This window comes from Dendrobates tinctorius, unplaced genomic scaffold (genome assembly GCF_039654945.1).
Source record: "Dendrobates tinctorius isolate UK_male_01 unplaced genomic scaffold, ASM3965494v1 ptg000070l, whole genome shotgun sequence".
NCBI classification, from domain to species: Eukaryota; Metazoa; Chordata; class Amphibia; order Anura; family Dendrobatidae; genus Dendrobates; species Dendrobates tinctorius.
In genome coordinates this window covers 65,070,497-65,098,127 of record NW_027361738.1, presented here as the reverse complement: position 1 = coordinate 65,098,127, position 27,631 = coordinate 65,070,497, and the positions used below count along the sequence as shown (strand labels likewise).

Below are 27,631 nucleotides of genomic sequence, written 5' to 3'. Positions count from 1 at the left end.
AAAAAGGAGGATATGTAGTACATGCTGTATACCATTCTAAAATTGCAAACTTTGCTTCAGGGCGAGTGCATTTTGCTTCTGGGTTTGCAGCCTATCAGCATGGGAAGCATTGCCCATTTAAGACGTTTCCCTTTTAATGCAAGTGAAGCATTGTGGGTAGATGTATTTTTCAGGGGGGAGGAAGAAGAGTCCAGACCTGCCTTGTGCTGCCACTGCTGACAGTGCCAGGGTAAAGGAACCTCAGGTCTGCAGGTAAGAAGCCTATTCGGTACCCAGCGGCCACTCTGTGAATGGACATGTGTGTAAATATAGTTATGTAGCATAAATACACCGGATACAGTGTTACCATGCACTTGTTACAGTGTAAAGAGTACAGAATTATATAAAGGGGTTTTCCACTTTAAGAGAAGTGGACCCAAAACGCGTTTATATACATAGAGTAAATGCTGGCGCCTCTCCAACACTCTTCTCATTTCAATGTTTTGGCTGCAGCAGTGACATCACATTAACAGCTCACATCAACGCTGCAGACAATCATTCAGCTCCCTGGCTCTGCTGATGAAGATGGCACACATAGTCGTTAGTGACTGGCTATGCGGAGATGTGACACAACCGCTGCAGTGAAAACACAGAGACCACGGCGGTGGTGTACAGCCAGCACTGGACCCAGGGAGGGTGAATACCTGCTCTGTTTGTTCTGGTACTCATATAAAAGTGTTTGGGCTCCACTTTTCATTAAGTGCAAAAGCCACTTAATTGCACATTTCAAAATTCCGTTGTGCAGAAAACATTCAAATTAATTATTTCCATTAAAGGGAACCTGTCACCTGTTTTGACCGATATAAGATGCGGCCACTGCCTTACAGGGCTTATCTACAGCATTCTGTCATGCTGTAGATAAGCTCCCGATCTGACCAGCAAGAGAAGAAAAATAAGTTTTATTATACTCACCCGGGGGCGGTCCGGTCCGATGCAGTCTGGTCTGATGGGTGTTAGAGGACCTGGTTCATTGCCTCCCATCTTCTTGCGCCACTGCTTGCTTCCTTGCTCCAGGCATCGCTCTCCTGCGCAGGCGTACTTATCGGCCCTGTTGAGGGCAGAGCAAAGTACTGCAGTGCACTGGCGCCGGGAAAGGTCAGAGAGGTCCGGCGCCTGCGCACTGCAGTACTTTACTCTGTCCTCAACAGGGCAGATAAGTACGCTTGCGCAGGAGCGCAATGCCGGGAGCAATGAAGCAAACAGGAGGACGGCATCACAAGAAGATACCACAACCCCGGGTGAGTACAATAAAACTAATTTTTCTTATCTTGCAGGTTGGACCGGAGGTTTATCTGCAGAATTATAGAATGCTGTAGATAAGTCCTGAAAGGCAGCGGCTACATCTTATAGCGGCCAAAACAGGTTACAGGTGCACTTTAACTTTATGTGGATTATCAGTGATGGGCGATCCCGTGGATGTTTGGGTCTAGCAGGTTTGGCCAAACATTTAAAAAAAAAAAAAAGTTTGGTTCGGGTACCAGGAAAAAATAAACAACCATCTGTCCAAAGGGAAGATGTTCCCACACCGAAATCTCTGCAATATGTGGTTTACAACCTGGACGGTGCCATGATACAACCGTCCAGGCTAAAAAACACACGGCATAATGAGGTGCTGCGAGCGCAGCTTCAGTGACTAGCGGTGACATCCTAGAGTTCACCGCTGGTCATTGAAACTGTGTTCCCACACTTCACTGTGAGCGGTCCGATGAACTGCGGTGACCACAATGAGATCACTGCGAGCACAGTGAGAAAATTCTCCAGAATACTCACATCAGTGGCGCCTGTGCTCGCTTTTATTGGCGACATTGCGCGTTGGCTGATAGGACTAGTATTCTCTCATCAGCCGACGTATGTGACAGGTGGTAAACTTTTTACCGTCTCTCACAGCTTCTGGCTCATGCTGTCATCTGACAGTGTGGTAACTGCAGCTCTGACCAGTGGTGATATTCTTACCGCCGATCAGAGACGCTCATGCAGGCAGCGCACAAAACACCCGATGTTCCGGGTGTCGAACTTGAACAGTAACACTGACTTCCTGAAGAAGTCCGTGTACTAGGGTTCGTGTCCGAACCGAAGATTTGGTGTTCTGTACAGATACTGAGCTTTACTGTTCCGGTTCGCCCATCTCGATTGGTTATGTCACCGACCCCACAATAACCTAGGAAGACACTGAGTTCTTTAACCTTCAAAATATTCAAAACCAATGCAACAGCTGCTAAAAATCACAGACGCCCCCAGTTATTTCAGAACATAAGACTAGTGCAGCAGTTGCTACTACTAGCTTCTGATACTATCTTATTTATTATGAATGAGGTCTTCAGAAATCCATGTGTTTGCACCAAATTAACTCATTCAGATGAACGTAACAGATTTTCCGTAGCAGAATGGTTTTTGTATTTCTTTGCATTAAATCTTTGCATTAAAGCTTTGGAACATTCCTTGATGGCTCAGTGGGACGCCTTTATCAATACTGCCCTCCATTTCTATTTATTGACGTTTATGGCACTACCACAGACCTATGGAATAGGGGATGTGTTACCTGCTCACCTTACCTCTAACGCCTGACGCCTCCACTCCAATTCAGTGGGTACTCACTGCTCAGTCCATCATTCATTCAGGGGGTGATCCCTCCTTCTATTGGGAGATACACATGCCAACTAGCAAAAGCCTCCAGACCTTCTCCAATGGTAGCCCTCCTTGCAGAATGTCAATGGGAGTACATAGCATCCTCCTATACAAATTCCTTAGTGACTTCCAGTTTTTCCTAGTTTTTCTGATTCTGGACTGATTTCTACTGTCCTGATCCCAAGTCTGCTCCTTGCTTTGTTCTGCGGACTAACCCTTTTGATCCCTTTATGGACCTGACCTTGGATTGTGTGCTGTCTCTGCCCGATCCTCTGTATTTGACCTATTCTACTGTTGATAGGCCACAAATGTGTAAGATGGGACAACCCTTGAACAACCTTGACGCTAATCTCTCTAATTCATTTTGCAGATCTGCCTGCAGACATTAAAGAGGTTGTCCTTCAGGATAGTTATCAATATCTTTTTGGTGGGTGTTCGAGGCCAGGACTCACACCGATCAGCTCTTATTAGCTCCGGCGATAGCTGGACGTAAAAACAGTGAACAGAGCTGGAACAGCACAGCTCCGAGCACTGTGCCATGCAGAACTGCAGCTCGAAAGTTTAAGAGCGGATCTGCAGTTTTTGGTAATAGTCACTATACTGTGTACCCTATTCATTGTTCACACACACTTACCACAAGAGTTAGTAGCAGTTGATCGATCGATGGGGGGGGGGGGGGCGGCAATGTCGTTGATCCTTCACCAATCTGATATTGATGATCTCTCCTTAGAAAAGGTCATCAACATCTGAAGACCACAGGGCTCGTTTAATTTCCAATACATTGGCCACTGTAGCAAACCAAATGGTGCAACATTTTTAATGAAACAATTTTGCAAAAATGTTTTTCTTTTTGGCCAAAAAATACATTTGTTTAGTTATAAGCCCCTGAAGATGTCCGAATCCTTTAGGAAAGGCATATGCTGGGCATCACCCTTGGAGTGCTATCGTGTTTCTTGGAGCTCTCAGTTGCAGAGTTGCTAGGATGTAATTGATGTACCTGGAACATAACTAACATGCAACATTAAATTGTACTATTCCAATTGGAATTCTCATTATTACATTTGTGAAACACAAAATCTGAATGTTGCACAGGACGGTGGCGCTTACCATTACTCTATAAAAGATATCTGGAACATAGTTATCAATATGGAAAATTTTTTTTTACCGTAATTAAAAAAACAAAACAAAAAAAAACACCTTTCTTTACTTCCTGTTGACAACCAGCCAATCGATAATGGCGATAGTGTTCTTCCTCTGCCTCTCACCAAAAAAAAAAAGAAAATAGATGAACTCAAGAGAAGTTAAAAAAAATGGCAGGATATTATTATATAGGAATAGGCCTGCAAACTGAATCTAGCCCAATATAAGGTCGAATTTAGACGTTTGTAAAAGACCGACCTTGTACGGTCTGTGATGTATGGACTGGCTGCGGGTCTCCAGACCCAAACTCAATCAACCATTGATACTGCAACCAAATCATTGTAATGCCAAGCTTTTATTGTATCTGAAATGATGAATAGAGGGGTCCGGCTACTATACATTATGCCACCTCACACCATAATCCAGGCAGCAGGACCAGTGTGACGTTTTCTCGTGAATCCCTCTTCATGGCATTGCTGATGTGGTCTCAAAACCAATCTCCAGCTATCATTGACAAAAGATTGAAGACAAAAGTGGGATTCATCACTGAAAAGGACAGACCACCATTGCCAACTTGCTCTGCACCATGATCTCCTTTGAGAGCAGTGGGGTGAAGTTATTGGACATCTGTAACAGGTGTCTCGTGGTCCAATTTTGTACAAATGCTTTTCGATGGTTTGTATAGACATTGAACCTTTAGGGAGAATTTAGACATTCCTGAATAATGGTCTATGTACAGACCATGATGCGTAGACTGGCCGCTTGTCTCTCAACATGAACTCAACAGTCTGATACTCTGTATACCAATGAGGATGACAAGTTTGGGGCAGGAGACCCGTGCATCAAGGTCCATGCACAGATTGTTATTGTCTGAATTTGTCCCTTGGCTTGGTATGTGACATCCAGTATCACTTGTAGTACAGAATGGATCAATTATGTAATCCGTGATATGGCCATTTCTCCAAAGTGTCCCAGGAGCCATTTTTCAACACAACATGAGGCCGATTGTCGCACTTCCTACTGCAAGCAGCCTGTGTGGCCTAAACGTGCTACCATGGCTGCAGCGTCTCCAGACTTCTTTCCTATCGAGCACTTCTGGGACACCGTTGGTCGTTAATTGCCCAGGGGCTGCCAGCAGCGGATCTTGATGATTTGCCCAAGTGTATTCATTGTGGCAGATTATTCCTCAGAAAACCATTAATAACCTCATTGGTTGCAGTCAAGACATGTAAGTTAGTGCATATCTGCATGTGGAGCTCATATTCTATACTGAATTAATAAGGATATTTTGAAAATGTTTGTTTCTGTTTTTACAACATTTGCATATCATTAATACATCTAACCATCCTGCGATTTACGTAATTCCATGACTTTTCTGTCACGGGGTTACTGCAGCAGAGTGGAGCCAGAAGCCCGCAGCGTCTGGTTGCGCCTACTTCGCTGAGAAGAAGCACTTCTCCAGTGTATTAAACGTGTTTCTTCCTTCCAGCAGAACAGGGGTTAATCGGCCATATTGGAAAACTCCTACTTTCAGCTGTGCTCGGTTAGCCACTCCCTTTCACTATAAAATCTGGGCTCGATTACCAAATTGTCGTCAGAGTTAGCATTTGCTGCATGATATTGGCGTGGGAGAAGCTGGTTTAGAGAAGGAGAGCTGGAGGAGTTTATTAGCGATTATTGTCTGGTTTGTACGCTTGGTAATTCCTCATCCTTCCTTGTTTTGCTTTCTTCTCCCCTCCCTACACACCCTGGTGAATACCTCTGTTATGTGTGAGTGTATATTTTGTGTGTGTGTGTAGTTTTCAGTTTACCCTTGTCTTTGTTACCCTGTCTGTCAGGTTGGTGTACTGCAGTGCACAGTAGTGCCCCCTCTTCCTTGGGTGGGGGAAGGGGACAGACGAGGGGTTGTTCTAGGAGATAGGGCAAGGGCGGAAGCGCTAGCATCTTCGCCATCTGAAGTATCCCGGGGAACAGGGTGAGCCAGGGCGCCCCCTAGTGTTAGGGCCAGGAAAGGTGCCCCCTGGTCCCAGGTTACTTGCCAGTCGAATCGAGACTTTTTCTTTCTTTTTGTTGCAATTTCAATGTGGAAGAATGTAGTACAACACACTTAGATGCCACAGTCGCTATAATTCATGGCAATTAAGGTGTTGAAGTGTTGAACAACCAGGATCAGAGTTGTTTCAGATCATGACTATTGCAGCAAAGTATCAGCTGTAATATGCAGTGGTCACCCGCTATGTACGGAGTGGGCTCAGGTCCTGAGCCTGCTCCTTACACTCCTTTTTCTTATCTGCAGTAGATATTGTCTAGAGGTTGAATAACTTGCAAAAACTGAGAAGATGGAGCATGATAGAGATTCTCTGTCTTATGTCCTTTCCTTTCAAACCCTGCACTATGTGAGAGTTGGTCAGCTTACCCAGAGTATTCTTTTATAGTAATCAAAGATGGATTTTTCACTTGCAGTTTGTGGACATGGGACTAGTGGTCTTTTGGTTACAGACTTTTTTTTTTTATCCTCCTAGGATCTGAACCTTTCCTCTGTACTAAATACACAACCTATACAAAGATCCATTATATCATCATTTGTATGAAATGCTCAGGAGATTCAATGGTGCAGTATATTTTGTCATAATTTTTTAAGCAATATATTGTCTCTGTGGCCTCTTATGGCTTGCTCCATTTTGGAGATTATATGGACCTCTTCAGTGGCTTTCTGGTACCAATATGTAATTGTATGTATACTTGCTCTTATTGTTTCTATGTTAAACTTAACTTGATGAAATCCTTATTTTTGTTTTACAGCGAGCCATACCAATGTATGTTCTAATACTGATAAGAGGTTTACAAATCTGAAGAAAATGGCAAGTTTCCGCAGTCTGCATTCCTTAATGAAAATGTCTAGGTTTCTGTTTTCAAATTTCTTGACACATTCCAAGCTCTCCACTCTCAGTTCTCTTGTCGGAGAGAAGAATTTGATTCTAATGGGTCCTCCAGGTTCCGGGAAGACCTCCGTTGGCAGAATACTTGGTCAAAAACTTGGTTGCCCTGTTATAGATGTAGATGATGACGTCCTTGAAAAAACCTGGAATATGAGCGTCTCCAATAAACTGCAGGATGTTGGTGAGGAGCAATTTTTAGAAGAGGAAGGAAAAGCTCTTTTAAAGTTTTCAGCATCTGGAAGTGTAATTTCCCTTACGGGATCCAACCCTCTTCACCTTAGCAGCATGGAACACGCTAAGAAAAATGGAATCGTTGTTTATCTTGATGTCCATTCACAGGATATTATTGAGAGGCTTGAACGAATGAAAGTGGATCGTATTGTTGGCCAAAGGGCCGGCATTTCAATAGGCGACATACTTAAGAAAAGGAAGCATTTTTATAAAAAGTGGCATGATGTGCGTGTACTTTGTCAGACGGGGGATTGTGTAAAAGTGGTGGCTGACAAAGTCATCGATGCCGTTAAACGATATCAGTGTGTCAATTCTGAAACCTTTGTTTCTACGAGATCTCAAAAACCAAACCAAAAACAATCAAAATTCTTCAGCGATGTAGTCGTAGAAGGCTTGGCCACTGATGGAGGACTTTATGTTCCTGGAAGTGGTCTTCCTAAGCTTACTGATGGTGAATGGAGAAGACTTGTCCACTCGTCATTAGTGTTGAGCATTCCGATACCGCAAGTATCGGGTATCGGCCGATACTTGCTGTATCGGAATTCCGATACCGACTTCCGATATTTTTTCAATATCGGAATTCGGCATCGGAATCGGAAGTTCAGTTGATTGACGGCCTGACGTCATCATGATGCGCGGTGTGTGCGCATCATGATGCGCCGTCATTTCGGGCCTTCCGGGGGTCTCTGCCGGCCTGCCGGGGGGCTGTGCCGGCCTGCCGGGGGGCTGTGCACCCTGTGGGGGTCTGTACCGGCCTGCCGGGGGGCTGTGCCGGCCTGCCGGGGGGCTGTGCTGATGTCCGGGGGTCTGTGCAAGCATCGTCCGATGGGACTACAAGTCCCATCGGGCGATGCCTGCTACCATGACAGTGATTGACACATTAGCCAATGATGGGACAGTAGTAGTCCCATCATCCGGCTAATGTGTTAAATGTTAAAAAAAAAAAAAAAAAAAAAAAATACTACATACATACTACATGCTACATACATACTACATATATACTACATACATACTACATACATGCTACATACATACTACATGCATGCTACATACATACTACATATATACTACATACATACTACATACATACTGCATGCTACATACATACTACATACATACTACATACATACTACATGCATGCTACATATATACTACATGCTACATACATACCACATACATACTACATGCATGCTACATATATACTACATGCATGCTACATACATACTACATATATACTACATGCATGCTACATACATACTACATGCTACATGCATGCTACATACATACTACATACATGCTACATATATACTACATACATACTACATATATACTACATGCATGCTACATATATACTACATACATACTACATATATACTACATGCATGCTACATATATACTACATACATACTACATATATACTACATACATGCTACATACATACTACATACATACTACATATATACTACATGCATGCTACATATATACTACATGCTACATACATACCACATACATACTACATACATGCTACATATATACTACATGCATGCTACATACATACTACATATATACTACATGCATGCTACATACATACTACATGCTACATGCATGCTACATACATACTACATACATACTACATGCTACATACATACCACATATATACTACATACATACAATACATTCATACAATACATACATAGACATACAGTACATATAACATAGAGTAACATACTTACCAATACTTGTCACATTGTTCCCCGAAGCCATTGTCTTTCCGGAATAAATATTAACATAACAAACCACAAAAATACTCACCCACGATCCGAAGCAGTCCACGAGTGTGTCCCACGACGATCTTGGGTAGAGAACTGCAGCATCAGCTGATGCTGCCGTTCTCTACGGGCTGCAGGAATCCAATGACGGAAGGTAGGTATCCTTCCGCACTGTATTCCTCCGCCACTTAAAAAAAAAAAAGTCCCTAGTCTCACTTTATGCCATTGCTGTGTGGGAAATTCCCACACAGCAATGGCATAAAGTGAGACTAGGGACTTTTTTTTTTTTTAAGTGGCGGAGGAATACAGTGCGGAAGGATACCTACCTTCCGTCATTGGATTCCTGCAGCCCGTAGAGAACGGCAGCATCAGCTGATGCTGCAGTTCTCTACCCAAGATCGTCGTGGGACACACTCGTGGACTGCTTCGGATCGTGGGTGAGTATTTTTGTGGTTTGTTATGTTAATATTTATTCCGTAGACGACAATGGCTTCGGGGAACAATGTGACAAGTATTGGTAAGTATGTTACTCTATGTTATATGTACTGTATGTCTATGTATGTATTGTATGAATGTATTGTATGTATGTAGTATATATGTGGTATGTATGTAGCATGTAGTATGTATGTAGTATGTATGTAGCATGCATGTAGCATGTAGTATGTATGTAGCATGCATGTAGTATATATGTAATATGTATGTAGCATGCATGTAGTATATATGTAGCATGTATGTAGTATGTATGTGGTATGTATGTAGCATGTAGTATATATGTAGCATGCATGTAGTATATATGTAGTATGTATGTAGCATGTATGTAGTATATATGTAGTATGTATGTAGTATATATGTAGCATGTATGTAGTATGTAGCATGCATGTAGTATATATGTAGTATGTATGTAGCATGCATGTAGTATATATGTAGTATGTATGTAGCATGCATGTAGTATATATGTAGCATGCATGTAGTATATATGTAGTATGTATGTTGCATGTAGTATGAATGTAGCATGTATGTAGTATGTAGTATGAATGTAGCATGTATGTAGTATGTAGTATGAATGTAGCATGTAATTTTTTTTTTTTTTTTTTTTTTTTACATTTAACACATTAGCCGGATGATGGGACTACTACTGTCCCATCATTGGCTAATGTGTCAATCACTGTCATGGTAGCAGGCATCGCCCGATGGGACTTGTAGTCCCATCGGACGATGCCTGCACAGACCCCCGGAGCCTGCACAGACCACCGGCAGGCCGGCACAGCCCCCCGGCAGGCCGGCACAGCCCCCCGGCAGGCCGGCACAGCCCCCCGGAGCCTGCACAGACCACCGGCAGGCCGGCACAGACCACCGGAGCCTGCACAGACCCCCTGGCAGGCCGGCACAGCCCCCCGGCAGGCCGGCACAGCCCCCCGGAGCCTGCACAGACCACCGGCAGGCCGGCACAGACCACCGGAGCCTGCACAGACCCCCTGGCAGGCCGGCACAGCCCCCCGAAAGGCCCGTACAGACCCCAGAGAGGCTGTACAAGGGCAGGAAAGGGTTTTTCTTATTCCGATACCGGAAGTCCCATAGACTTGAATGGGACTTCCGGTATCGGAATCGGCGATACCGATACTTTTTTTAAAGATCGGCCGATACCATCCGATACGATACTTTGAAGTATCGGATGGTATCGCTCAACTCTACTCGTCATACATCGAAAGAGCTCAGGTGATCATGGAAAGGTGTATACATCCGGCTGACGTACCCCCTGTAGTTTTGGGTGAAATTCTTGAAAGAGCCTATGGTGACAACTTTTCTTGTAGCAAAATTGCTCCCGTCAGACATTTGTCAGGGAATCAGTTCATCCTCGAACTATTTCATGGACCAACAGCTTCATTCAAGGACTTGGCCTTACAGTTTATGCCTCATATTTTTGCTTATTGCATTCCAAAAGTATGTAACTACCTAGTTCTGGTAGCGACGTCTGGAGACACAGGCAGTGCGGTGTTGGATGGATTCAGCCGCCTCAGTGACCTTGACAAGCAGAGAATTGCCGTGTTTTGTCTCTATCCAGAAAATGGAATTAGCCAAGTGCAAAAATCACAAATGATCGCCTGCCAGGGAGAGAACGGATTAGCCGTGGGAGTGGAATCTGATTTTGATTTCTGTCAGAAAGCCATTAAAGAAATGTTCACTAATCCAGAATTCACTGGCTTTCTTACAGCTGAATATGGAACAAGTTTAAGTACCGCTAACTCCATCAACTGGGCCAGACTGCTTCCTCAGATCGTCTACCATGCGTCTGCCTACCTAGATCTGGTTTGTCAAGGCGTTATTAACTTCGGATCCCCAGTCGATGTGTGTATTCCCACTGGAAATTTTGGCAACATCATGGCTGCTCTTTATGCAAAACAAATGGGGATTCCTATCCGTAAATTTATCTGCGCGTCCAATCAAAATCACATTTTGACTGATTTTATAAAAACTGGACTTTATGACCTTCGAGGAAGGGAGTTGCGTCAGTCCTTCTCCCCAGCGATTGATATCCTTAAATCATCCAATTTAGAACGCTACTTGCATCTTCTTACCAACCAAGATGGAAGACTTGTCAATGAACTCTACAGTCAGTTGGATAGTGAAGGGTATTTTCAGCTGCCAGATGATTTATTCCGTCTTTTACAGCACGACCTTATTGGCGACTGGTGCTCGGAGTCGGACTGTGTATCGGCAATCCGTGCCGTTTACGGTGCAACAGGATACCTCCTAGACACACACACAGCTGTTGCCAAAGTAGTTGCAGACAGGGTTCAGGACCGTACATGTCCAGTTATCATATCATGTACAGCTCATTACGCCAAGTTTGCACCTGTTATTTTACATGCATTAGGGATTGAAGAAATTAAGCAAAATCCATTAACTCAGCTCCATGTGTTGAATTCCTTCCACCCTTTGCCTCCGGCTCACAAGTCGCTGCTAGGAATGCTTAAAGACAAAGAACATCACAAAAGCCACAAATGCCGGACTGATTCTATCCATGTCATGGACTGTGTCGAAAACTACCTACAAAGTCTATTTTTAAAGGTTCACTAAGGGCCAACGCGGTAATGATCTTTCCTATAAGAAAAAAAAAGTTGTCTACTGGAAAAACCAGATAAAAACACAATAGCAAAATAACTTCCGCCAAAACAGATTAGGAAAATGAGCAAAACATAGAAACATTGCAGGAAAGCTATTTCAATACTAATTTAGAAAAGGAAAGACCGGGGCTGAAGCAATCTATAATTAGGCTGTTTTGCCAGGAATGTATTGTAATCCTGTAGGAAAACATGACACCAAATACTTAGTGATTAACTGTGGAAGTGGATACAACTGCTGTTCATATGGATCGAGCACATGCATTGTGATACTTTACATATACAAGGGAAGTGCAGTATGAGCGATTCCCTAAAATATACATATTACCCCAATGAATAGGGTGCCAAGGAAAAATGAACTTTGCAAATTGGTAAGTCTTACCCCTCAAATTTTGTTCCTTTTGACATAAGGATTCACCATGTAAAATATGTTGACATTAAATTTAGACTTACCACTTGCTCAAGGCATGTGAATTATTCCATGTGGATTAGTAAAAAAAATAAAAAACCCTAAAAGTTCAAATCACCCCCCTTTTGCCCCATTGAAAATTAAAGGGTTAAAAAAAATACACACATTTGGTATCGCCGCGTTCAGAAACGCTCGTTGATATCGCCGCGTTCAGAAACGCCCGATCTATCAAAATATAAAGTCAATTAATCTGATAGGTAAATGGCATAACATACCATACATAACGCGGGATATGCATGACGATAAATACTAGACAAACGTTTAAAACTGCAATATGATGTGCCATTGAGCAACCAGTAAATGATAACTAATCTTAAAAAAAGAAAATTATAAAATATCTATGACCAAAAAGGAACAAAATTAGGAGGTAAGGCTACTTTCACACATCAGGTTTTCGGCGTCAGGCGCGATCCGGCGTCGTGCCGGAATGCCGGATCCGGCAAATATTTTGTAAAACCTGAAGTGCCGGATCCGGTTTTCTGCCGGATCCGTCTTGGTCTTGACAGACAAAACCGGATCCGTCTCATCCGGTTCATCCGTTTTTCTATCCGTTTTTCGACGGATTACGCCGGATCCGGTTTTTAAAATTGACCCTTGTGGCCTTCCGAACGGGATTGGCTACTGGAAAACTAGATATAGCATGTTCCTACAGCCCTTCTTTGACAGGTTGTAGAGAAGAAAGTGCAGGTTGGAGAGAAGAGCAAGTTACTGGCGAAGATGGATGTTGTCATTGGAAATATTACCACTAGAAGTTCTGTGACGGTTTCAGGGACAATTTTCCACTATACTTTGTCACCTCAAGGCAGAGTACACTGGGATGACAGAGTGTGAAAGATTTGTGCCCTAAACTTGTGTACCTTCTGGACCAACAGTATATACCTTTGCCAACCAAAGTTGGCTATCTTGTCATGGTCTTACTATTTTTAGCTTTAGGCCACAGGTGTGTACCTGGTTGTGTTTTATGCAAAGTATTTCACCTTTTAACAAAAGTTGTGTACATTGGTAGGAAATCACCAACAATAAACACAACTTTTTCGGTGAAATACTTTGCTTCAAACACAACCAGGAACACAACTGTGGCAAAAAGCTAAAATTTACCCACAGTTATACCTGGTTTTGAATACCTTTTTACCTTTGAAATACCCTGTATTTAACCTTTTTTTAAAACATATTCGCCGCAGAAAGAAATGACAGACAACCATTGTGAAACGATAATTTAACTTTTATTTAAATTTTTTTTTTTTTTTGTAAAATGTTTTTAAAGTGCAAAAAACTTTTTAAATAAAGGTTTTAAACCCAATGGGCATTTTTATTACAAAAAACACACATTACAAATCTGTGTAGTGTGGGGTGGAAATACTGCTGGAGGGGCTGCGGGACACTTCGACACTGGGTGTGTGGAGAGAGGACTGGGATCGTGGTGGGGAAGGAACAGTTAGAGGTGAAGGTGTGGAAAAAACTACAGAATGGGTGGACATGTGGGAGGCAGAAGAGGTGGTGGGTGGTGGAGTGGAGGGTTGGGCAGGGACTGTAGGAGCAGATGATGTTGATGGAAAGTTGTATGGGGAAGGAGTTTGGTACGGGGAAGGAGTTTGGTACGGGGAAGGAGTTTGGTACGGGGCAGGTTGCTGGAAGTGGGGAGATGACTGGTACTGGGGAGGTTGCTGGTACTGGGCAGGTTGCTGGTATGTAGTAGGAGGGGGAGGATGGAAAGTGGCTGGAGGGGGTGCAGATGTAATAGGAGGGGGAGGATGGAAAGTGGCTGGAGGGGGTGCAGGTGGAGGAACTACAGTGGTGGGAGGTGGAGGTTGGGAGGTAACCTGCTGTAGAGCACCGTGGCACGAATGCATTACATGCATCTGCTGGGTAGGAGATAGTGTTGCCATGCGCTCCACAACAGACCTGAAAAAGGTGTGGTTTGGCGAAGATCTTGCTTCTGAATGCATGGTTTGCAGAAGTGTCTTCACCTCCAGAATGCTGGAGTTGATCTGCTGAAAGCCTGCGGAGATTTGCTCTGACAAGACTTTGAGACAGTTCTGGAAAGATGCATTCAGATGCAATAACTCTTGCGCATAACTCTTTTCCTGACCCCTCTGCCGCTGCCGCCCAGTACCCGCAGGTGTACTAGAGGCGGCAGGGGCAGAAGGGTGGGGTAAAGGGAAAGCGATCTCCTCACCAGCAGCTTCATGTAATGTAGGCGGCCACGATGCTCCTGTGCTGGTGGATGGGACAGATGGGTCGAATGTGTGGGAAGGCTGGGAAGGTGCAGATGTACCGGGGCGGTCGAAGTGTCCCTCGGTGCCGGTCTCCTCAGGGATCGCCTCAGAAGGGTCCAATCGTGCAGGCTCCCGAGTGCTGCTCACCGTGCTGTGGAATAAAGAGAAAAAAAAACAATTAAAATACTGACATGGTATGGCCCTGGCTGAAAAAAAAGTTACATCTAACATTTTTTTTCACATGTGGTGTGTAATATTTACCTTCTGGTGAGCATTGTTTCCCGGAGGAACGACAGGGCTTGTGCGTACTTGTACTTGCTCCTGCGTCCTCCAGATCCACTCGGGGCCCGCATCTCTTTATTGAACTCCTTCTTGAAACGATCCCTCACAGACCGCCACCGATTCACAATTCTGTTCCCTGAAACGAGAAAGGAGTGGTTAGTATACAACATCAGTGTTTCACAAACTCCAGTCCTCATGGTCCCCAGGGGTCATGTTTTCAGGATTTCTATTTACTATGGAAATCCTGAACACATGATCCGTGGGGACCACGAGGACTGGAGTTCGGGAAACACTGGTTTACATCAAGCAACCGGTACTGTATATACTTACGCTCTTTATTCTGGGCCCGAGCTTCGAGGTCCTCCCAGCGGCCCACAAGGAGAGAACAGATTTCCTCCCAGAGTCGTCGCGTAATGATCAGGTCAGCGTGGCGGCGGTCAGCCATATTCCAGAGCGGCTCCCTTTCTCTGACGAGATCGATGGGGCGGTCCACATCAATCCCTCCATCCTCACCGTCAGAGTCGGGAGCACGCTGTGAAGGCTGTTAAAGAAAAAGACAAAAATAACATAATTAGCCTCCACAAAAGAAATGAAATAAAAAGTGCAAAAAAACAAAGCAAAAATATTTATACTTACACGCTGGTGACCGCCGCGTTGCTGTCGCCGACGACCCTGGGAGGCACTGCGAGGACCTCTTGGCCAAGCACCAGATTGGGAAGACTAGAGAAGAAAACAAAAAATGTTATGTCTTTGGATGTAGGCATTTGTTTGCTGTGTGTGGTCTGCAGAACATTGTTTTCTATGTGTTGTGTGTAGTGTGATGTTGTGTTTCTGCGTTTGATGCAAAAAACTTACCAATTGTGAGCCCACTCCAAGCGTCTGTCCACCCCTTCCTTCTTCTTCTGGGAGCTCCTCTTCATCTTGTGATTCCTGTTTTGAAATAAAAGGCAATGAATCGACATATATGCTGCCAGTGATGCCATTTCTGCTGCTGCTGCTGCTGCATCTCTTTGGCGGCTGTTGAATAAAGAGAAACAAAGGGCCAATGAATATCTTGATATTCCATGGCCCTAGTTTGGAGGAATGGGGGATTTGATAATTACCGTCTCTCATCTGCTGCTGGACTCCCCTCCTCAGCATGTTCCATTTGCTGCTCCATTTGGGGTGGTGCTGATGGTGCTGCTGCTGCAGATGTCTGCTGCCTTCTCCTGCTCCTGGTTCTTGGCTTGGGTGGCATGTTGGGTGTGGCTGAGGGTCCCATTGTCTTGCTTTTATATATCTCCTGTGGGCAGAGCTACTGAGCATGCTCAGACCAAAAAAAACGGATCCGGCCACCGGATCCGGCTTTCGCCGGATCCGGCGCATTGCGGCGCTCATAGGCTTTCATTGTGTGAAAAAGCCGGACGCGCCGGATCCGGCGGGTACGGCTTTTTCACCGGAGACAAAAAACGTTACTGTAGACGTTTTTTCCAGACGCCGGATCGCGACACATTGCGACACATTGCCGGATCCGGCGAAAACCGGATGAAACGCATGGCCATCCGGCGCGATCCGGCGCAAATGCAAGTCAATGGGGGGGAAACCGGATCCGGCATTGCATTTCGCCGGATCCGGTTTCTGTCAAAAGCGCCGGATCGCGCCTGACGGCGAAAACCTGATGTATGAAAGAGGCCTAAGACCTTCAAAAACTTGCAACTTAATTTTTACCATGCATTTCCATGGCACCCTACTGTCTATACAAGGAGTGAATGATTCAATAATAAATATGTTGTTGGCATCTTGCGTGTATCCAAAGTGGACTTTTATTTTACTAGACAGTCACAAGACAGTCAATTTTAAAGGCCTTGGCCACTTTTGTAAACTATCTATGTTGGCAGTATGTTGTTAGAAACTTCCCTAACTTGTCTGTAAGGTCCAGGGGCCTAAGTAACAGAACTAGGGCCCCTCAGCAATCTTTTTTTATTAGCCCACACCTACTGTGCTTTTTGCTCTAATGCCATGCCCCCTTGGCGCTCCTGCTGTGCTGCCCTCTCTGAGACTCCATCCCTGCTCATCATTACTGGCTCTCCTGCTGTGCTTCCCTCTCTGAGACTCCATCCCTGCTCATCATTACTAGCTCTCCTGCTGTGCTTCCCTCTCTGAGACTCCATCCCTGCTCATCATTACTGGCTCTCCTGCTGTGCTTCCCTCTCTGAGACTCCATCCCTGCTCATCATTACTGGCTCTCCTGCTGTGCTGCCCTCACTGAGACTCTATCCCTGCTCATCATTACTGGCTCTCCTGCTGTGCTCCCTCTCTGAGACTCCATCCCTGCTTATCATTACTGGCTCTCCTGCTGTGCTGCCCTCTCTGAGACTCCACCCCACTCATCATTACTGGCTCTCCTGCTGTGCTTCCCTCTCTGAGACTCCATCCCTGCTCATCATTACTGGCTCTCCTGCTGTGCTCCCTCTCTGAGACTCCATCCCTGCTCATCATTACTGGCTCTCCTGCTGTGCTTCCCTCTCTGAGACTCCATCCCTGCTCATCATTACTGGCTCTCCTGCTGTGCTTCCCTCTCTGAGACTCCATCCCTGCTCATCATTACTGGCTCTCCTGCTGTGCTCCCTCTCTGAGACTCCATCCCTGCTCATCATTACTAGCTCTCCTGCTGTGCTCCCTCTCTGAGACTCCATCCCTGCTCATCATTACTAGCTCTCCTGCTGTGCTTCCCTCTCTGTGACTCCATCCCTGCTCATCATTACTGGCTCTCCTGCTGTGCTTCCCTCTCTGAGACTCCATCCCTGCTCATCATTACTGGCTCTCCTGCTGTGCTCCCTCTCTGAGACTCCATCCCTGCTCATCATTACTAGCTCTCCTGCTGTGCTTCCCTCTCTGTGACTCCATCCCTGCTCATCATTACTGGCTCTCCTGCTGTGCTTCCCTCTCTGAGACTCCATCCCTGCTCATCATTACTGGCTCTCCTGCTGTGCTGCCCTCACTGAGACTCCATCCCTGCTCATCATTACTAGCTCTCCTGCTGTGCTCCCTCTCTGAGACTCCATCCCTGCTCATCATTACTGGCTCTCCTGCTGTGCTCCCTCTCTGAGACTCCATCCCTGCTCATCATTACTGTCTCTCCTGCTGTGCTCCCTCTCTGAGACTCCATCCCTGCTCATCATTACTAGCTCTCCTGCTGTGCTCCCTCTCTGAGACTCCATCCCTGCTCATCATTACTGGCTCTCCTGCTGTGCTTCCCTCTCTGAGACTCCATCCCTGCTCATCATTACTGGCTCTCCTGCTGTGCTCCCTCTCTGAGACTCCATCCCTGCTCATCACTGTCAGCTCTCCTGCTGTGCTTCCCGTTCTGAGACTCCACCCGCTCATCATTGACAACTCTCCTGCTGTCCTCCCCACTCTGACACTCCACCCCTGCTCATTACGGACTCTCCTGCTGTGCTCCCTGCTCTGACACTCCACCCCTGTTCATCTTTGCCATTTCCCCTGTTGTGCTCCCTGCTCATCTTTGCCGGCCCGGGCGGCCCCCTTTCTGTGCTGCCTGCTTTGAAACTCCACCCCTGCTCATGATTGCCAGCCCCATTTCTGTGCTGCCTCCTCTGACACTCCACCCCCGTTCATCATTGCCGTTTCCCCTGTTGTGCTCCCCCCTCTGCCAATACCTGTGCTTGTAAAGTTGCCAAGATGTGATGAGTGGAGGAGGAGGGATAGTAGCAGCTGCTATGACTATAGTTCCACCCCTGCTGAGGTCCTATTAGATTTTCCTGAGCAATCATTTAATATTTCTGCTGAAGACAACACTAGGAATAGTTATTAAGGTTGATGGAAGACTTTACGTCCATCTAGTTCAACCCATATCCTATCCTAACTTACCCTAACATGTTGATCCAGAGGAAGGCAAAAAAAAACCCCATGTAGCAACAGTAAGCTCCACGTTGGGGAAAAAAATTCCTTCCCGACTCCACATACGGTAATCAGACTAGCTCCCTGGATCAACGCAATATTAAGGAAACTAGTGTATATACCCTGTAATATTATACTTTTCAAGAAAGGCATCCAGTCCCTTCTTAAATTTTAGTAGGGAATCACTCATTACAACATCATATGGCAGAGAGTTCCATAGTCTCACTGCTCTTACAGTAAAGAATCCGCGTCTGTGAGTATGCTTAAACCTTCTTTCCTCCAGACGTAGAGGATGCCCCCTTGTCCCCGTCACAGGTCTAAGAGTAAAAAGATCATTAGAAAGGTCTTTGTACTGTCCCCGCATAATGGCCACATGGGGACATGGAGAGGTTAGGAACAAGAACCGCGATGGATCACTGACCGGTAGGGTGTGTGTACACTTTGTGCTTTGTTGCCGTTTTTCTGCACCGATTTGTTACAAAATCTGAATTATTTCCCAGTCTCAGCAAAATGAATGAGATTCCTTAAGTCTCATGCACACTACGCTTATTTTTTTACTTGCAGATTTGCCTCAGATTAAAGTCTACAGCATGTCAGTTCGTTTGCTCATACTAATGAATGGGGAAAACGCATAAAAAATAAGTAAAAATTATATGCATTTTATTCTTCGTGATTTTTTCTGCCAACACATTGGTATTTGCAGCAGAATTTGCTGCTGGAAATAATGAACATGTGCACATACCCTTAAGATTTCAGAAATCTCATGCACAACTTTTGTTTTTATTTTTTTTCCAGACTATTTTGTCAAAGAGCTGCGTTTTTGAAAAATGCCGCATGTCACTTCCTTTCAGCGTTTTTCACCCATTAAAAGCAATGGGTAGTTCAAAAAACGACCAAAATCTAATTTTTTTTAAGCAGCTTAAGCGCAGCATAAACTTTGCATTAAAAAAATGCAGCAAAAACAGCATCGTGTGAACATAGCCTAGCATATCTTTTATTTTTATCCATTGTAACTGGTGAGAAAAGTATTTTTTATTTGCTGGATCCCTTTAATCTATGAAGGAGTTCAGGGAGATTTCAGCTTCGTCATTGATTCATGCGTAACATTATTTAACATGGGATTTTTAATGTAGAAAAAGATATCTCACGGCTGCAGTTTGTTTAAAAAAAAAACAAACTGTTGCTTTATTCACTCTCCCCCGGTCCGGCGATGAGTCACCAGTGTCTGTTTTTGCATACAGTGCTGCAGCCAATCAGATAGCGCAGTGGCTTGGAGCAACCTATCATGTCAATTTGGATAGAGCCGCTGAGCTCAGATATTGGCTGCAGCGCTGTCGAGGAGACACCACCGCTGCACACAATAACATACATCAGGACTCAGCGATGGACCAAGGTAGGGTGAGTAAAGCTTTAAGAAAAAAAAGTTGCAGCTGGGGACAGTTTTCTGAAACTGAGTACCAATCAGATATATTCATAGCGTTGTAAATGTCGTAAGAAGATAATTTTATTGTGTGCAGTAAATCCAAAAATAAAGAAGACGTTTCGGTCATCTAATGCCCTTCATCAGTCGGACAGATTGCATCAGGATACAGGCAGCAACGAACACTCTGGATAAGCAGCATGTGCTGCGGCAGTGAGAAGGAGACACTAGATTAACATTTTTACAATAGCGGTGAACATTTTTCTTGAAATTAAATCAAGATAAGTAAAATATATATTTTTTTAATCTTTTTATGCATATTTTAACTAATATTTATTACAAAAAATGTAATTTTCCTTTAAGGACTGGATTGATGTCAGTGTTAATAAACCTATGATCCGCAGCCAAGCCAACAGCTTCATGCAAATTCCTTTTTTGATTTTTAGCGACCTCTGGTGGTTTAATGAAGTAAGTACATTTGACAAGAAAAAAAAAAAATAGTATAAACTTAATGAACTGTATATGCGGATTGCCGTGCGGACATCTGGCTTCGGGTGTAGCATAATTATTATCCACTTGACATAAACAGTCACTTGTGAAGCTTGGAAGAATTTACAATTATTTTAGATGATGAAGGGTCCTTACTGTTTGCTTGGATTAACATGTTTTTTTTTACAAATAATCTTTTTCCCGTCTGCGTGTACTATGTCATTGAATATAAAGTGCCAGAAAAAGTGTTTGGCAAAAGCTATTTGGAATAGTATAAATGATATATCATCCTTTAAATATTTTGTAATTGGTTGCTCGGTCATAGTTTAAAGGGGTTGTCCAGTGAAAACAAGTCACATATGGTACAAGTGATGTATGGTGGGAGTCAAACCGCTGGGCGATGCACTGATCGGCAGAAGGGGGAACTTTTATCCCTTTAGAATGTAGTGGCAGTGCTCCGTCTCGATCCTCGCACCATTCATTCCCTATGGGGCTGCCGAGCGCTGCACTCTGCTTTTTCTGGCAGCCCCCATAGAAAATGAATAGAGCAGCGGTCAGATATCTGACCTGCAAAAACATTTTAAAACTTGGATAAAAGTTCCTCATCAGGAATAAAAGTTCCCCATTATGCCAATCGGTTTGGGTCCCAGCGGTTCAACTCCACCAATCTAGGTCATCTATCGTGTTAGATGATAACTTGTTTTTATTGGGCAATCCGTTAAGTCCAAATATTCATTGGACTTTGGTTATTTGAGTCCATCTCCAAAGTGATTTTATTGCCCAAGGTTTTGAGAATTACCCAGTAAGACCAGATCGACCTGTTAATGGGGTACTGCAACAACATCATCTTTGAGTACTGTTACGTCTAGGGATGAGTGCATCCAAATGGTAAAGTTCAGGGTCTGTAGTGGACACCTAGTGTCCGGTACCGAACCCCAAACACTGACTTTTTCCTGTACATCTGGTTTCCTATTTGAGTTCAGCAGACTAATAAAGTTTGTTCAAAGGCTGCAGCGCAGCCAATCAACAAGTTTTTAGACTGTGGGCACTTCCAGAGCCATCACAGCCATGCGTGCCACCGCCATTCTGCTCTTATTAGTTTAGGGACAGGACGCAGCTGGAGTGAGTGACAGAATCTGACTGCACACTGCAAAAAAGTCACTGTGTGTGTGCTCCTCTGCAACTCATATCTGTGGAAGTACTCTCCCTTTAAGATGCTGTGTGTACTCTGCAACCCTGCCTGTGAAAGTACTGTTTTTTTTTTTATGCCGCTGTGTGTATTCTGCAACTCATATCTCTGGAAGTACTGTACCTTTAATCTACTGTGTGTATTCTGCAACCCCGCCTGTGGGAGTACTGTGCCTTTTAAACCACTGTGTGTATGCTGCACCCACCCGACCTGTGGGAGTACTCTTCCTTTAAGCCATTGTGTGTACTCGGCACCCCCATCTGCGGTAGTACGGTTCATTTAAGCCGATTGTGTGTACTCTGCCACCCCCCTGGCCTATGGGAGTACTATGCCTTTAAGCCACTGTGCGTTTTCTAGTAGTGTTGTGTATAAATAAGCTAACATGTTGCCATTTGTAGGCAAAATAAATAATTTTTGTAGACCACTGTGTGTTTTCTAGTAGTCTGAGTATTAAATAATTGGCATCAGATGTCTCCTTGTCATTTGTAGGCCAAATAAATAATTTTTCTGGACCATGTTATTTTTCTATTAGTGTTGCAAATAAATAATTGACATCAGCCATCTCATTCCCATTTGTATGCTGAATAAATAATTTTTTGGACCGCTGTATGTTTTCTAGATGTCTGAGAAATAAATAATTGGCATCAGCCGTGTTGTTGCCATTTGTAGCCCAAAGAATTATTTTTTTTCTGGACAGTTGTGTGTTTTCTAATAGTCTGAAAAATAATTAAGTGGCATCAACCATCTCGTTGCCATTTGTCGGCCAAATAAATAATTTTTCTGGACTGCTGTGTGTTTTCTAGTAGTGTTGCAAAAAAACAAATCTACTCTTCCGCCATCTCTTTGCGAGTAGTGTGCAGAAAAAACACTTTTAAAATATGAGGAGAGCATCAAATAGGGGACGTGACCATGGCAGTGGTGGTGTAGCTGCTGCAGTGAGAGGACGTGGTCAATCTGCCCCTGTGTGCCCAAATATAACACCTTCCTCTGGTGCTTGCAGGTGACAGAACATTATGCTTCCTGTCGTAGGCTTGAATACCGCTGCACGAAGGGTGAGGCCACAAGATGTTGAAAAGATCTTAGATTGGATGCTTGAGAGTGGCTCCAGTTGCTTTACATTATCTTCTACCTGGTCCACTGCAGAAAGTGCACCAAGTCATGCAGCAGTCTCTTCTGCTTTTTGATGACTATGCTGGCTGGGGTTCCATGGCCAATTCACCTGGCCCTGCCCCAGAAGTGCCCTGCCCTCCTTACCGGTCTGCACACTGCTGAAAGATGCTGCAGTGGACAACTGAGTTTCGTCATCATCTGACATGTACTGCTGTGGTCCAGTGACTTTGTGCACTAGCCCTCCCACGTACTCATCCTCCAACATAACAAGTGGTTGGGCATCGGAATACTCTGACCCATGCTCTGTGGATGAAATTTGTAAGCTGCTTCTATGGGGATACTCTGCCGAATGCTCTGTGGGTGAAATTTTTTAACTGGACTGGTGTTAGGGAGCCTCAGTCACTGTGAGGGCACTGTTAAAATTTTGATGTTATTCATTTATTTCCTATTTTATCATAATTGATATGACAGAACCTCTAAGTCAATTGCCTATCTACACTTGTTTCCAGGGCAATTGGCCTGCTCTTACCCTCCTTTAGCAGTCCCCTAGTCCTTACACTAACCATTTTACAGCCATTTTAAAACACCAAAGTTTGGGTCCCCATTGACTTCTATGGGATCCAGGTCCGGGGGTCAAGTTTGATCCCGATCCAAGCTTTTATTTTTGGTTTGGCTGAACACAACAAACTCGAACACCCAACTTTGTTTTAAGCATTTGATGCTCAATCAAATTCACCTGTGGTAAGTAAAAGGTGTGGGCAATATGAAAATCCCACATGAAACCAGATAAAAAGGGACAAGTTGACTTAATCTTTGCATTGTGTGTTTGTGTGTGCCACACTAAGCATGGAAAATAGAAATATGTGAAGAGAACTGTCTGAGGATTTGAGAATCAAAATTGGCAGACGCAGGAGGACCCCACTGCTGACACAGAGACATAAAAAACTTTGCCAAATTGTATGTAAGTAAGCCAAAATCCAACTGGGAAAGCATCTCGTAGACAGATGAAATCAATAGAGAGCTATTTGGTAAAGCACATCATTCTAATGTTTACCAAAAATGGAATGAGGTCTATAAATAATAATAATAATAATAATAATAATTTTTATTTCTATAGCGCTGACATATTCTGCAGCACTTTACATTTCAGAGGGAATTTGAACAGACAATATACATTAAAGCATAACAATAATCACATAGATCATAACAGATACCAAGAGGAATGAGGGCCCTGCTCGCAAGCTTACAGTCTATGAGGAAAAAAGGGGAGACACGAAAGGTGGGTGGTAACAGTTGCCCTGATTGTATAGACCAGCCATAATGTTAAGTGTGTAACAGTACAGACACGGAGGGCTAATGGATGCATAAAGCATGTGGAAACGATGCGGGGAACCTGGTTATGGTAAAAAAAACTTTTGGTTGTGCCACATAGGGATAGATTAGGTTAATGTGTTGAGGCGATAGGCCAGTCTGAATAAATGCGTTTTCAGGGCACGCTTAAAATTGTGGGGATTGGGGACTAATCGTATTGACCTGGGAAGTGCATTCCAAAGAATTGGCGCAGCACGTGTATAGTCTTGAAGACTGGAGTGGGAGGTTCTGATTATTGAGGATGCTAACCTCAGGTCATCAGAACGGAGGGCGCGAGTAGGATGGTATACTGAAACAAGGGAGGAGATGTAGGGTGGTGCTGAGCAATGAAGAGCTTTGTGGGTGAGGGTAATAAGTTTGTACTGGATTCTGGAGTGGATGGGTAGCCAGTGTAATGACTGGCACAAGGTAGAGGCATCGGTGTAACGATTGGCGAGGAATATGATCCTGGCAGCTGCATTCAAGACAGATTGGAGGGGGGAGAGTTTGGTAAGAGGGAGACCGATTAGAAGGGAGTTACAATAGTCGAGACGAGAATGAATAAGAGAAACAGTCAAGAGTTTTTGCAGAATCAAAAGTAAGAAAAGGTCGAATTCTAGAAATGTTTTTGAGGAGCAGATAACAGGAGCGAGCCAGTGATCGGATGGTGGGGGACAAAGGAAAGCTCGGAGTCAAGTATGACCCCAATACAGTGGGCATGTTGCTGGGGAGTAATAGTGGAGCCACACACAGAAATGGCAATGTCGGGTATAGGTACATTAGTAGAGGGAGGAAACACAAGGAGTTCAGTCTTTGACAGGTTCAGACAAAGAAAAGAATACAGTACCTACCGTCAAATATGGTGGAGGTTAAAGTTGTTTTGGGGTTGTTTTGCTGCCTCACGCACTGGGTGCCTTAACTTTATGCAAGGCATCATGAAATCTGAAGATTGACAAAGGATTTTGGGTTGCAATGTAGTGTTCATTGTCAAAAAGCTTGGTTTGCGTCCTAGATCTTAGGTCTACCAGCAGCACAATAACTCCAAGCATACTTCAAGAAGCACACAGAAATGGATGGAAACAAAGCGCTGGAGAGTTCTGAAGTGGCTGTAGTGAGTCTGGATCTAAAGCCCATTGAACACCTATGGAGAAATCTTAGGAAGGTGCCTTCAAATATGAGAGACCTGGAGCAATTTGCAAAAGAAGAGTGGTCAAAAATTCCAGTTGAGAGGTGTAAGAAGCTCATTGATGGTTAGAGGAAGTGATTGATTGCAGTTATTTATTGCAAAGGGTGTGCAACCAAATATTAAATTGAGGGTGCCAACTATTTTGTCCGGCCCATTTTTGGGGTTATGTGTGAAATTATGTCCAATTTGTCTTTTTTTCTTTTTTTTTGTGTTGTTCCAATACACACAAAGGAAATAAACATGCATAGAACAAAACATATTTAATTGCATTAATTTTCTGGTAGAAATACTAAATTTTCTGGAACAATTTCAAGGGTGCCAACACTTTTGGCCATGACTGTATCTGGATTTCTGCATTGAAAACCAACAAAATGTTGACAGATTGTTGGCCAAATTGCAATTATAGACAGTCATAATCTAGTAAAACTAATAATACACAGTTTGAACAGACAAACTTTTTAATTGTTGATGTCTCCGATGATTTGCAGTGTTAAAAGCAACCAGATGAGGTTGACAGTTAGGATTTTATAGATGTTTTGCCTATTAAATGAAGGCGCGCAAAGCCTGCTCACTGACAAATCTGTGCTTCTCAAGAAATTTTAGTAAGAATAAACTATGCCTCCAACTTATTGCAAAGAGCATGCAGTTGTTTTGTACAGTAGAGCTGAAAGCTGGGTTCTTAATATTCCTACCATGGGGTCAAAGGTACCCTAGGATGACATTGTAATGGGCAGCTTGTTGAGTTCTGGAAACTCTTTAAAGAGCTTGAATCTCTGTGCTAGCTACTCTGCTTCCAAAATATGCTTTGATGTTCAGCCTTTTACCAAGGACAAGGATCTGACCTTTACAACAAAAGTCTCTGTATTACGGTACATTGATGATGGAGCAATTGCTGGCTGGTGGAGTGAGGTGGCAGGAATTGTAAACTATCCAGGTTTATTCAGAGAAGATAAAGCCAGAGACTGCACCAGTAAATGCCAGACAATAGTCAAGGTCAGAACCAGACATGTAATTGGAGAGAAAACAGACAGGCAAAAAATGGTGAATCAGTCCAGGAGGGTCTATTACAGAAATCAATTCGAGGGTAACCTAGGAACAAAGTCGATAATGAACCGGGTCAGATATCAGAGTAGCTGTTTTGTATATATAAAATGCAAGGCAAAAGGTTTAGGCAGATATGAAAAATATGCTGCAAAGTAGGAATGTTTTCATAAATAGAAGCAAAATGATGATCCTTTTCACCTAATTGGCTACTTATACACTTATTATCTTCAGGAATCCCAAACTGTGTGTATGTACAGTATACCTAGAAGAACAGTTTTGAAGGCAAAGGGCGATTATACCAAATACTGATTTGATGTTTTGTCCATTCACTTTGCATTTTGCTAATTGATAAAAATAAACTATTAAAGCCCCCGTTAGGCTGGTTTCACATTAGCGCTTTTGTGCGCAGCGCATCGGGCGCACCAGTGCGCATGCGCACTGCGCACCTATATTTTACATGATGTGCGCATGGTCTTGCGCATATTTGCGCTTTCGTGCGCATGCGTTTTTTTGTCTTTTGCGCCAGGCGCGTCAGACGCAACATGTTGCATTTTTGGTTCCGCCCTGTCTCGTTAAAACAACGCATGCGCACGGAATGCGCACGGAATGCGCAAAAACACCACATTGGAGCCTATGGGAGCGCAATACTTGCGCATGGTCTTGCGTTTTTATGCGCATGCGTTTTTTACATAAACATGACTGAAATTTGGTCTAGACAGTAAAAAAAAAAAATTGAACCAAGGTGATAAAATGGTGTGGGCACTGGGATTCCACAATACTTTAAGGATTGCTCACTAGTGGACACACAGCACAAGCTGCACCAATGTAAGTATGAAAAACCTAATGTCTGGCTGAAATTTCAATACATTTCTATGTACTTATGTCTCTTTTTTTTTTTATTGCAGCATGTCTTCATCTGGTGAAGAATATGTCCCCGGGACAGGGCAAGAGGCAGAAGAAGTGAGTACTATGCTTCCGTATGGATTTGAAAAAATAAACACATGTGATTAATTTTTTTGGTTTAATTTTCAGAGCTCATCCTCCATCACGCCACCACCACCGGAGGAACGGCAGGAGCAGCAAGGCCAAGTGCGGGCGGGTAGACGTGATG

At 43.9% G+C, this 27,631-nt stretch overlaps 1 protein-coding gene and 1 long non-coding RNA gene across 2 annotated transcripts in view; both read left to right on the top strand.

Annotated features, from left to right (window-relative positions):
• THNSL1 (threonine synthase like 1) overlaps positions 1 to 13,625 on the top strand; it is a 41,563-nt gene extending 27,938 nt beyond the window's left edge. Inside the window, exons 2-3 of the mRNA XM_073581774.1 lie at positions 6,607 to 7,446; positions 10,434 to 13,625. Coding sequence (XP_073437875.1) covers positions 6,663 to 7,446; positions 10,434 to 11,821 — 2,172 coding nt within the window. The 5' untranslated portion in view covers positions 6,607 to 6,662 and the 3' untranslated portion in view covers positions 11,822 to 13,625. The remainder of the gene's footprint in view (positions 1 to 6,606; positions 7,447 to 10,433) is intronic.
• LOC141095640 (uncharacterized) lies at positions 179 to 27,631 on the top strand. Its single transcript, XR_012233441.1, has 3 exons — positions 179 to 252; positions 27,426 to 27,480; positions 27,553 to 27,631. It is a non-coding gene; the product is annotated as an uncharacterized lncRNA (long non-coding RNA).